General features: G+C 40.2%; 1 protein-coding gene across 5 annotated transcripts in view; it reads left to right on the forward strand.

The window, feature by feature from the left end:
- KIF4A (kinesin family member 4A) overlaps positions 1–12,276 on the forward strand; it is a 128,516-nt gene that overhangs the window by 48,618 nt on the left and 67,622 nt on the right. For all 5 annotated transcript variants that reach the window (XM_042242405.1, XM_042242404.1, XM_060408154.1 and 2 more), the window contains exons 8-9: positions 4,773–4,889; positions 5,518–5,693. In XM_042242405.1, coding sequence (XP_042098339.1) covers positions 4,773–4,889; positions 5,518–5,693 — 293 coding nt within the window. The remainder of the gene's footprint in view (positions 1–4,772; positions 4,890–5,517; positions 5,694–12,276) is intronic.

A 12,276-nucleotide genomic window follows, 5' to 3' on the forward strand; every position in this document is an offset into this window, starting at 1 on the left:
ACTCACAAGATGCCAGTAGTACTCCCCCTGACCTCGCAAGTTGTGACAACCAAAATGTCTCCAGATATCACCAAATGTCCTCAGTTCAGTTCAGTCCAGTCACTTGGTCATGTCCTACTGTTTGTGACCCCATGGACTGCAGCACGCAGGCATCCCTGTCCATCACCAACTCCTGGAGCATGCACAAACATATTTCCATCAAGTTGGTGATGCCATCCAACCATCTCATCTTCTGTCATCCCCTTCTCTTCCTGCTTTCAGTCTTTCCCAGCATCAAGATCTCTTCCAATGAGTCAGTTCTTCGCATCAGGTGGCCAAAGTATTGGAGTTTCAGCTTCAGCATCAGTCTTTCCAATGAACACTCAGGCCTGATTACCTTTAGGATTGACTGGTTTCATCTCCTTGCAGTCCAAGGGACTCTCAAGTGTCTTCTCCAATACCACAGTTCAAAAGCATCAATTCTTCGGTGCTCAGCTTTCTTTATAGTCCAACTCTCATGTGTATACATGACTACTGGAAAAACCATAGCTTTGACTAGATGGAACTTTGTCAGCAAGGTAATGGCTCGGCTTTTTAATATGTTGTCCAGGTTAGTCATAGCTTTTCTTCCAAGGAACAAAGCATCTTTTAATTTCATGGCTGCAATCACCATCTGCAGTGATTTTGGAACCCCCCAAAATAAAGTCTGTCACTGTTTCCATTGTTTCCCCATCTATTTTCCATGAAGTGATGGGATCGGATGCCACGATCTTACTTTTTTGAACCTTGAGTTTTAAGCCAACTTTTTCACTCTCCTCGTTCACTTTCATCAGGAGGCACTTTAGTTCCTCTTCGATTTCTGCCGTAAGAGTGGTGTCATCTGCATATCTGAGGTTATTGGTATTTCTCCCAGCAATCTTGATTCCAGCTTGTGCTTCATCCAGCCCAGCATTTTGCATGATGTACTCATAGAACTGTTCAACTTCAGCTTCTTCAGCATTACTGGTTGGGGCATAGACTTGGATTACTGTGATATTGAATGGTTTGCCTTGGAAACAAACAGAGATCATTCTGTTGTTTTTGAGATTGCACCCAATTGCTGCATTTCAGACTCTTTTGTTAACTATGAGGGCTACTCCATTTCTTCTAAGGGATTCTTGCCCACAGTAGTAGATATAATGGTCATCTGAGGTAAATTTGCCCATTCCAGTCCATTTTAGTTCACTGATTTCTAGAATGTCGATGTTTATTCTTTCTATCTCCTGTTTGACCACTTCCGATTTGCCTTGATTCATGAACCTAACATTCCAGGTTCCTATGCAATATTGCTCTTTGCAGCATTGGGCTTTACTTCCATCACCAGTCACATCCACAGCTGGGTGTTGTTTTTGCTTTGGCTCCATCCCTTCATTCTTTCTGGAGTTATTTCTCCACTGATCTCCAGTAGCATATTGGGCACCTACCAACCTGGGAAGTTCATCTTTCAGTGTCCTATATTTTGCCTTTTCATACTGTCCATAGGGTTCTCAAGGCAAGAATACTGAAGTGGTTTGTCATTGCCTTCTCCAGTGGACCACGTTTTGTCAGATGTCAAAAGTCCTACAGAAGCAAAATTGTCCCCAGTTGAGAACTGCTTCATAGAGAGCTGCCTCCTTTCTCTCCTACCTTGTTTTTCTCTCCTGTGACAAATATACCCTTTTAATCTAGTTGTAAAATCTATTGTAACATGTGTTCATTATACTTGTGAAGTTCTAGTCCCCTTTTAAAGTTAAAATCTCTATTATTTATTTGTTGCCCTAGTGAACAAATACCTGAAGCTATTGAGTAGTATTCTTGATCCTTTCCTCACTTGATCCATTCTCAATCTTTTCAAGAGAAGAGGAACTTCTGGTCTTACAACTTTATCCAGACATTTTTCTCCATAGCCATACTTGATCAGAACTTTTAAGTCTCTTCAGACATGTTCTTCCCAGTCTTTATGATATATTTTCTCCATCCATGTCAAGAATTTCTCTCTCAACAACAGAAAATCAAATGCTCTTTTGTGATGATTTCTTTCCAGAGAGACATTCATTTCCCTTGCTCCTTTCTATTCCAAAACCCCAACTCTCATTTGAAGAAAAAATTCAGCCTTTTTATTCTTAAGTCTGTGCTTCTTGCTTAGATCACAGTACCCATAATTTCTTCTCAGGGCTTATCTGGGCTTTTGTTGTTGTTCCTGTGAAGTAATAGATGGACATTTTGCTTAATAGGTTTGAAACACCTCAGCAGTCTTTCCTTCACATCCCAGATGGGATATGGGCCAATAAGATGGCACAATGTTCTGTTTGGCCAAAATGTGTAAGAAGAGAAAGAACTGAACTAATATGAGGATTAGTACAGGCAATGGTGAGGTTTGATTAATCTTACCAGGATCTCCTTCACATCCTGGATGGGATAAATGGCCCTGGAAAATAGCAGTAAAAGGAAAAGAAAGAGATGGTTGCTTGATGGAACTGTTTTTGTCTTCATCGTCATCATTCTCAGTTGCTCAGTCATGTCTGACTGCGACCCCATGGACTGCGGCATGCCGAGCTTCCCTGTCCTTCACCTTCTCCTGGAGTTTGCTCAAACTCATGTCCATCGAGCCAGTGATGCCATCCAACCATCTCATCCTCTGTCATCCCCTTCTCCTCTTGCCTTCAATCTTTCCTAGCATGAGGGCCTTTTCCAATGAGTTGGCTCTTCATGTCAAGTGGCCAAAATATTGGAGCTTCAGCATCAGTCCTTCCAGTGTATTCAGCATTGATTTCCTTTAGGAATTGAATTCCTTTAGGATTGACTGGTTTGATCTCCTTGCTGTCCAAGAGGCTCTCAGGTCTTCTCCAGCACCACAGTTTGAAGGCATCAGTTCTTTGGCACTCAGCCTTATATATTGGGATATTTGAACATGTGAATAAACTGAAAAGAAGGAATTTTTAAAGGGAAAATAAATTGAAGATCTAAGAGGAAGGTGGAAGATTGAACAATCCAGGGTCCCTGGGAAAATTAAGGGAATAGAAACACCAGCAGAGGCTGAAGGGAAAATAAAGGTAGTTATTTCCTCCTGAAACAGGGAGAAGAACAGAGGAATCAGTAACAGTAAAGGAAAGACTGTGAAGTGAGGAGAGGGGAAGTTAGGGAGCCCTTGTGAAGAATTGATCACCATAATGTATTTGTTGAAATCGTATACTAATAGAGTGAAGGTAGATTTCCAGTCTTGGAAATGATGAGTGTTTAGAATAGCTGCCATGGTGAAGGAAGAATGAAGAAGAGAAGATGATCAATTGACCAAGGGTTCAGCCAAGGTCAGATAGCATGTTTTATAATGGATGAATCCAGTCCATTTGATTATGTAACTTTCTTCAGCATTGCAGTGTGGAGAGAAGCACACATGTGCGTGCATGTGCGCGCACGCACACACAGCTGGTTTAACCTAGGCCTGGGAATTGACATGGTGGGAATGGCAGAAAGTCATGGGTTTAATGAGTGCTTGGGAAAGTATAACCGAAATGACTGCAGGGTTCAGAATAGGTAGTTTAAGGCCCAGGAAAGATGATCTACCAAGGGTATTAGAAAGAGTCAGTTGGTATTTCCCTGCTGGTCCAGTGGTTAAGACTCCACGCTTCTGCTTCAGCCGGTGCAGGTTTAATCCTTGGTCGGGGAACTAAGTTCCTATATGCCATGTGGTGCAGCGAAAAAGAGAAAGAAAGAGTGTCAGTAAATTTGTAGCCACAATAAGGGTGAAGAACAGCATCCATGAAAGAAACGGAAGGATGGTAGTAGGATGCAGTCAGAGAGGAATTTTGGAGTTAAGGATCTTATAGATATAGTTGTTATATAGATCTTATAGATATAGATCTATAAGGGAGTCCAGTGGCTAATAAGTAAAGTAGAATAGCACTAACAATCATCATGCCATTTATATATCATATGACTTTGTTTTGTGTAAGGTATCTTATTAACTCCCCACCACAATCTATGAACTGGGTAGATTTGCCCCCTTCTGTAGAACTTACCCAAAATTGCATAACTAGTCAGTGACAAAGCCAGGATTAGAACCTAGCCACCATTGCCCATGCATTTAACCATTATACTATATAGACTTTCCATGATTGTAATCATTATACTGTATAGACTTTCCAAGGTAAACATAACCATGGAGGCTTTCAAGGGACCTCAGATTATTACAATGTTTAAAAAGTAAACCTTGGAATTTAAGAAGTGGAAAAGAATGTTTACTTTGTTTGAAACAAGAGGAAAGTATAAAATGTAAATAACTATACAAGTGGTTGTTGTCATGGTGATCTGTTATCTGTCTGCTTTGTTTCCATGGAAAAGGGTAAGAAGTGCCAACTGACTTAATTGTGCTTTCACCTTTGCCCTTTGAACTTTACTTAATTGGAAGACCAACTGTTTGAAAGAGGAAGAGATGGAAAGAAAGTAAAATATCAGAGTGGACATCACCAGCTTTTACCAGCATTATGTTTATTCCCGTTTCTGTCCATTCCACCTAGGGAAAATATGGTGTGTTTCTCAAAGAGCATAAGAATATTTGATAAGAACACTAAAGATTTTTAAATAATGTTTTTCTTTTATAGAGGGCTTTCTGTTTGGGGAAAAAAAAGACACTCTCGGGAAAGTGAACAGGATTAAGAGGTTTCCTTAAGATTGCTAACTTAATAATTCTATGGGGTCTTTATTCTTTTCTCTTTCTCAGGATAGGTATATGTTAGATGTTACCAAGCAATTTAAATTTTCTTTCCTATTATTAGGTATTAATATTAACCGAGGCCTCCTATGTTTGGGGAATGTAATCAGTGCTCTTGGAGATGACAAAAAGTGTGGCTTTGTGCCCTACAGAGATTCCAAGTTGACTCGACTGCTTCAAGGTAAGCCCAAAGTGCCTCTAAGAAATAAGAAAGTAACTTAGAATGATAGTGATGAGAATGCAAAGATAGGACAGATATTAATAAAAAGCCAGATTTTTGGACTATTACATACAGAGCTGTCCAATTGATAAACAGGAGAGAGACCTGTTGACAAGCAGGCTTCTAAGGTAATGGAAAAATGTCTTCATATATGGATTTGAGAGCCAAAAAAATCTGTAGAGTGTCAACTGTACTTAGTACTTTGTATCTGGAAATGAACTTGCTTACTGTATTTATTAATGCTGACAAGCAGAATTCCCTAAGAAGTTAAAATCTACCTAGAGGAAGCATCCAAAGAATGTTTACTCCTAATAGTGGCTCCTAACTTACTTGGCCCAGGCCCCAGTTGTTTTAACCCGATTAACTGCTGATGTCACAGTCTCACTTAAGGAGGACACATGTAATAGCATGCTAAACTATATCATTTTACACAGCAGAAATTCTTGATGTGTTTATATTGATGCAATAGGAAATTTGTAGATACTTAAGAATTATTTTCTTACGGCTCTGAGATTGAAGTATCCAACCCAATGGACAGCTTTGCTTGCGTCCTACTTGGATTTCACTTCCTTCCATTATTCTTTTTCAGATTCTCTAGGAGGTAATAGCCACACTCTTATGATAGCCTGTGTGAGTCCTGCTGACTCCAATCTAGAGGAAACATTAAACACTCTTCGTTATGCTGACAGAGCAAGAAAAATCAAGAACAAACCTGTTGTTAATATTGATCCCCAGACAGCTGAACTTAATCATCTGAAGCAACAGGTAGAAGGGACTTAACATTTGATGGGGAAAATTACAAGTATGTGAGTGGAATGATAGAGCTCCTATTTCTCAGCTTTTTCTCCACCAGGACTTTAGAGATGTTGGTTAAGCATTCTGTTAGTATGAGGACATGTTAAAGTAACTCCTATGAACATGTTTTTTGGTCATATTTAAGATTAGAGGGTGACACTGGATATTTCACTGATAAAGAAGTGAGCAGTGAGAGTTGGGGCAAGAGACGTGTGCAGGAGTCAGATCCCAAAGGTCCTTATATGACTGGTTAAAGAATTATAATAATTCAAGTAAACACTATGGCCTGAACTAAAGACAGAAGCAATAGAGATAAAGAAAGGGGGACAAATTATTGACAGAAACAACAACAACAAAAAACCCAAGGAGGTAGAATGTATAGAGCTTACAAATGTGGCTACAGATTTGATGTGAAAGGGTAGGTAGGGAAAATCAAAGTTGATTCCCAGGTTTTTTGCTTGGACAACTGAATAAATGGTAGTAACAATCATTGAGTCAGGGAATTTAGGAGGAAAATAGGGGTCAGGCAGGGAAATGGAAATGATGAAATTCAGTTTGGGACATTTTGAGTTTGAAGCTCTTGAGGAACATCTAAGTAGAGTTATTCAAACTTGGCTGGGTATGCGGGTTTAATGTAGAGAGGTCTGAAGATACAGATTTGTATGTCATCAGCATTTAGCTATGACAAACCTAGACAACATATTAAAAAGCAGAAACATTACTTTGCCAACAAAGGTCTGTCTAGTCAAAGCTATGATTTTTCTAGTAGTCATGTACAGATGTGAGAGTCGGACCTTAAAGAAAGCTGAGTACCGAAGAACTAATGCTTTTGAACTGTGGTGTTGGAGAAGACTCTTGAGTGCCCCTTGGACTGCAAGGAGATCCAACCAGTCCATCCTAAAGGAAATCAGTCTTGAATATTCATTGGAAGGTCTGATGCTGAAGCTGAAGCTGTAATACTTTGGCCACCTGATGTGAAGAACTGACTCATTGGAAAAGACCCTGATGCTGAGAAAGATTGAAGGCAGGAGGAGAAGGAGATGACTGAGGATGAGACGGTTGGATGGCATCACTGACTCCATGGACATGAGTTTGTGCAAGCTCCGGGAATTGGTGATGGACAGGGAAGCCTGGCGTGCTATAGTCCATGGGGTTGCAAAGAGTCAGACACGACTAAGCGACAAAAGTGAGAATTTAGATGGTACCTGATGTTACAAAGTAGATGAAATCGAAGAGTGCCTGGCATGTTAAAGGCACTTACTCAATATTTGCTGAGTGAGCAAATGGCAAAGAAGAGAGACGAAGGCTAGATAGAACTCAGGGGTAACAGCAGTATTTAAGGAAGGGGGAAAGGAGAGCTGACAGCAAGGGAGATGAAGAAAGAGCAAACAGGTAGGAAGAAAATCAGTGGTTCATGGAAGACAAGGGGAGAAAGTTTCAAGGAGGGCTATCAAAAGTATAAATTTATAAAGAAGTGTAAAGATAAGGGTTAAAAAGGTCCATTGATTTTTTTTTTTTTTTAATCAGCAAGAAAGCTATTGATGACTGCAGTGAGAAGAGGGTCAGGGGAATGATAAGAACAGATTGCTATGGGATGGACAGTGAATGCTAGACAAGGAAGTGGAGGAAGTTGGTAGGCTCTTCTTTCAAGAAGGCAAGATAAAAGAAGACAGTAGCTGGTAGTCATGGGTCAAGGGATATAAATCTGTGGTTTTTTCTTTTTTTTTTTGAAATATGGAAGAGACTTGAGCATATGAAAGAACCAGAGACTGGTTGGGATAGACTTGGAGAGACTGAGAATAGGAATGAGTTGATAAGGTGTTTTCTTTTAGTTGAGATCCTCTGCACAAATAAAAAGGGATTCACCTTAGACAGTAGAGGGGATACCTGCCCATAAGACTAAAAGAAAAGAGGTTAGAATAGGAAGGATACAGTGACACTAATTTAGATAAACAAGAAGGGAAACTGAGCAATTTTCAGCCTGATGACCATTTTCTTCTCAGAGAAATAGAAGACAAGGTCATCTTCTAAGAGCAATCAAGCAGATTGATAGCATAGAGGGACTGAAGAGACCTCAGAAGGCTTAAAGTCTTGGAAATGGAAGAAGTAGCTGACTAGGAACATGAATTTGTGGTGGTATCAGTATGACTGTGCAACAGCTCAATAGCACTGGCAGAATAGCAGATAGTGAGATTGGCCCCCTTGGCAGGGGTGTCAGCTTTTCTTGGTATAGTACTCTTCCCAGTGGGAATCTAGTGTTTCTCAACAGTCTAGTGCTCACTCCATCTCTAGCTTCCTCCTCAGTGATAATAATTACACCTCATTTAATCTGTTGTCTTCCCTCCTTTTACTGTCCTTTATTTCCTTCCTCCTAAGGTTCACTATAGAAAATATAAGTAATTTACCTGTTTACAAAATCACTTTAATTATAAAGTACCTTATTCAGTGCTGCTTCTTTGTTTGCTTTCATGTGTACTCCTATTGCCAGAAATGCTTTTCTTCCTGGTCATTTATTTGTTCATCCATTCCAACAATAAAAATTTACTGAACACTATTATGTGCCAGGTACTGTGCTGGAATATATTGTTGAGCAAAGAAGATAGTTTCTGCCTTCATGGAACTCTCCTAATAGGAGAGACAAACAAACATTAAGCACACAGTCATACCAATGTATTATAAACTGGAATAGTGTACTATAGAGCACTGTGAAAGTATGAACAGGATCTTCTGTTAAATATCTACTCTGAAAAGAAGGCTTCCCTAAGGTAACTACATTTGAGCTGAGATCTGAAAGATGAAGTAGGAATCGTCTACGCAGAAAAGAAAGAAGAAGATTCCAGAGAGAAGAAATACATGTTGTTGTTTAGTTGCTAAGTTGTGTCCAACTCTCTGTGACCCCTGGGGTGTAGCCTACCAGATTCCTCCATCTATGGGATTTCCCAGGCAAGACTACTGGAGTGGTTGCCATTTCCTTCTCCAGGGGATCTTCCTATCCCAGGGATTGAATCAGCATCTGCTGCTTAACAAGTGGGTTCTTTACCACTGAGTCACCTGCAAAGCACAATAGTGTGTGTATCAGAGTATAATGGAAAAGAGTATTGACAATGCAGCCAAGCTGCCCGGGTTCAAATCCTGGCTCTATACCTCACTAGCTATGTACCCTGGGCGAGTTCTCTGTGCCTCGGTTTCCCTATCTATAAAACAAAAATAATAATAATAGTACCTGCTTCATAGAGTTTTTATGAGGGTTAAATGAGTTAATACATATAAAGCACTTAGAACAGTGCCAGACATATAGCATGTCTGCAAAGGTCTTGAGTTAGGAATGAGTATAGTGCATTTGAAGACTATTGTGGCTAGAGTGGAGAGAGCAAGGAACGGGTAATCAGACTGGATTACCAGTTTCCCCCTATCAAACAACCTTGTTCCCTGTAAATGCTTTAGAAATCTGTGTTGTTGTTGTTTAGTTACTAAGTCATGTCTGACTCTTTGCAACCCTATGGACTATAGCCCACCAGGCTCCTCTGTCCATAGGATTCTCCAGGCAAAATATTGGAGTGGGTTGCCATTTCCTTTCAGTCAGAGGCCTGATTGAAGCCTCATGTACTATGTTAAAAATGATTTTAAGCTAGGTGGCAGCATTAATAATTTACAATTTTGAGCGATGGTATGGCTGCTGTGCACAAATAGATTATGGTGGAGCAAAAATATACTCATAGAGACCACTTAAGAAGTTACTGCAATGGCCCAAGAGAAAGAAAAGTGGTGGCTTGGACTTGGGGTGGTGGTAGTGATAGAAAGAAGTGACCAGTGGGTTAGATAAGGGGATGAAGGTATGACACCCAGCTTTCTGCCATGTGAAACTGCATATTCACTGAACCAGAATACACTAGAGAAAAACCAGGTTTGGGACAGCAGACAACTAAGTGGAAATATTAAGTAGATAGTTCCGTATAAAGGTTCTAAATTCAAAAAAGTTGAGAAGATCCCCTGGAGAAGGAAATGGCAATCGCTCCAGTATTCTTGCCTGGGAAATCACATGGACAGAGGAGCCTGGTGGGCTACAGTTCATGGGGTCGCAAATGACATGATTGAGCGACTAACACTTTCAATAATAGTAATACTCATTTCCCAGTATTATTTATTAATAATGTTAATATTTCCCAGTAGTAATAGTCCCCTCAGGGCTGATTTGAGGACTTAATGAGACATTATGTCTAAACCATCTTCCATGGTGTCTGGCTCCAGGGACTAGACTCAGGCCTTTAAGAAGCTCCCTTTGTTTCAGATTTCCTGTCTCACCTTGACATGGTTCAGAAAAACCCTTTTATATTCATTATTTAATTTTATCATCATAATATGCCAATGAACACAGCAGGTATCTTTATCCCCATTTTAAGACACTAGGGTCTAAGAAATGAATATGGTGGTTCAGGGCAGGCTGACAGGAACCAGGTCACCTGATAGCCAGCCCTTGACTTTTCCCACTGTCTCTCCCCAGTGGAGTGGTAGTGGCTTTTCAAGGAACAAGAAAGTTCTTCTCCCTGCAATTGGATGTAAGCCTTACTTGCAGGTTGCAAGGGAGAGAGAGCTGGATTGGAGGGAACAGCACTCCCCTACCAGCAGTTCCTTCACTGATGGCCAGCAAATCGTCCCTAAGCTTTTTGCCTGAAGGCTCCTGTTGATAAAATGGAAGTAAAATATCAGTTTCCCCCTATCAAACAACCTTGTTCCCTGTAAATGCTTTAGAAATCTGTGTTGTTTAGTTACTAAGCCATGTCTGACTCTTTGCAACCCTATGGACTGTAGCCCACCAGGCTCCTCTGTCCATAGGATTCTCCAGGCAAAATATTGGAGTGGGTTGCCGTTTCCTTCTTCAGGGGATCTTCCCAACCCAGGGACTGAACCCATGGCTTCTGCATTGCAGGCTGATTCTTTACTGCTGAGCCACCAGGGAAGCCCAGAGAAATCTGTGTGGATCAAATGAAATCACATGTGTAGTCATGCTTTGGAAATAATGATGTGATAGTAAATGTAAAATACTAGTGTTCTTGCATTTTAAAAGTTCTAAATTCAGAAAAATCTGTGTTTGAGATAAATTTGGGAGTCACCAGTTTTTATTAATAAATGGTAATTGAAACTATAGGCAGAGAGCTTTGAGGAACTTTTATCACCTAAAAGACAATTGGAGCAAAGATGAACTAAGAAATTGACTAGAAGATCAGCTTGAAAAATAGAAGGAAAAGCAGGAAAGTGTGGTGTCTGGTAACCCAAATGCTACCAAACAGTCAAATAAGATGAAGACTAAAAAATGCCCATGGGATATAGTAACATACAGATCATTGGTGACATTATCCAAAGTTATTTCAGTGGAATGTTGTGGGCACAGATCAGATTAGAATAAGTTAAAGAGCAAGTGAGAGAAGAGCAACAGAAATGGAGGCAGTGGGTGTAGACTATTCTCTTAAACTTTATGAAGGACAGAAATCAAGCAAAAAGTGATAGGAAGCGGGATTAGGGGAGGTACTGTTAAGATGGTAGAGACTTGAACATGTTTTAATCTTAATAGGAAGGAAACCGTAAAAAGAGAGAAGTCACATATATAGAAGAGAGAGGGGATAACAAATAGAGTAAGATTTATCAGAAGGCAAGAAGAGTTGGGATCCAAAACTCAAGCAGAACAGCTTCTCTTTTGTCATAAGAGGAAATGGAGACAATGATTACAGGTGCACTCTGGTTTAAGATCCATCCCCACAAAGCCTCCTTTAAACTATTGTGGGATTTTATTAATTTGCTTCTTCTCAGAACCCTAAAGTACTTAAGTATACTTGATGACTTAGCATTTTCTGTCTTGTGTTATTTCCTACTTTTTCAGGCCTTAGTCTTGTCTTCATCAACTAGATTGTAAACTAGATAATAAACTACAAGAGTTTATTTTGTACCCCCCCCAACATTGCCTAGCTCAGTGCTAAGTCTGATTTAAAAAAAAAAAAACCAGAATAGAGGCTCAATAAACTCATGAAGATGCTTAGGTAAAAGAGATGACATCTTCTAAGTACTAGTTATTCATGTAGTGCTGATTGTCTTTTTATCATTGAATCATCAACCATGTTGCTTTCTGTAATACCTAAGATATGCCTTAGATTTCATAGGCATCAAGTAAAATTCAGTTCAGCTCAGTCGTGTCTGACTCTTTGCGACCCCATGGACTGCAGCATGCCAGGCCTCCCTGTCCATCACCAACTCCCAGAGTTTACCCAAACTCATGTCCATTGAGTCGATGATGTCATCTCATTCTCTGTCATCCCCTTCTCCTCCCGCCTTCAATCTTTGCCAGCATCAGGATCTTTTCCAATGAGTCAGTTCTTCACGTCAGGTGGCCAGAGTATTGGAGTTTCCGCTTCAACATCAGTCCTTCCAGTGAACACTCAGGACTGATCTCCTTTAGGATGGATTGGTTGGATATCCTTGCAGTCCAAGGGACTCTCAAAAGTCTTCTCCAACACCACAGTTCAAAAACATCAAGTAAAATTACCCTACTGCTAATTATGAT

The sequence above is a fragment of the Ovis aries genome, chromosome X, assembly GCF_016772045.2.
Source record: "Ovis aries strain OAR_USU_Benz2616 breed Rambouillet chromosome X, ARS-UI_Ramb_v3.0, whole genome shotgun sequence".
Classification (NCBI taxonomy): domain Eukaryota; kingdom Metazoa; phylum Chordata; class Mammalia; order Artiodactyla; family Bovidae; genus Ovis; species Ovis aries.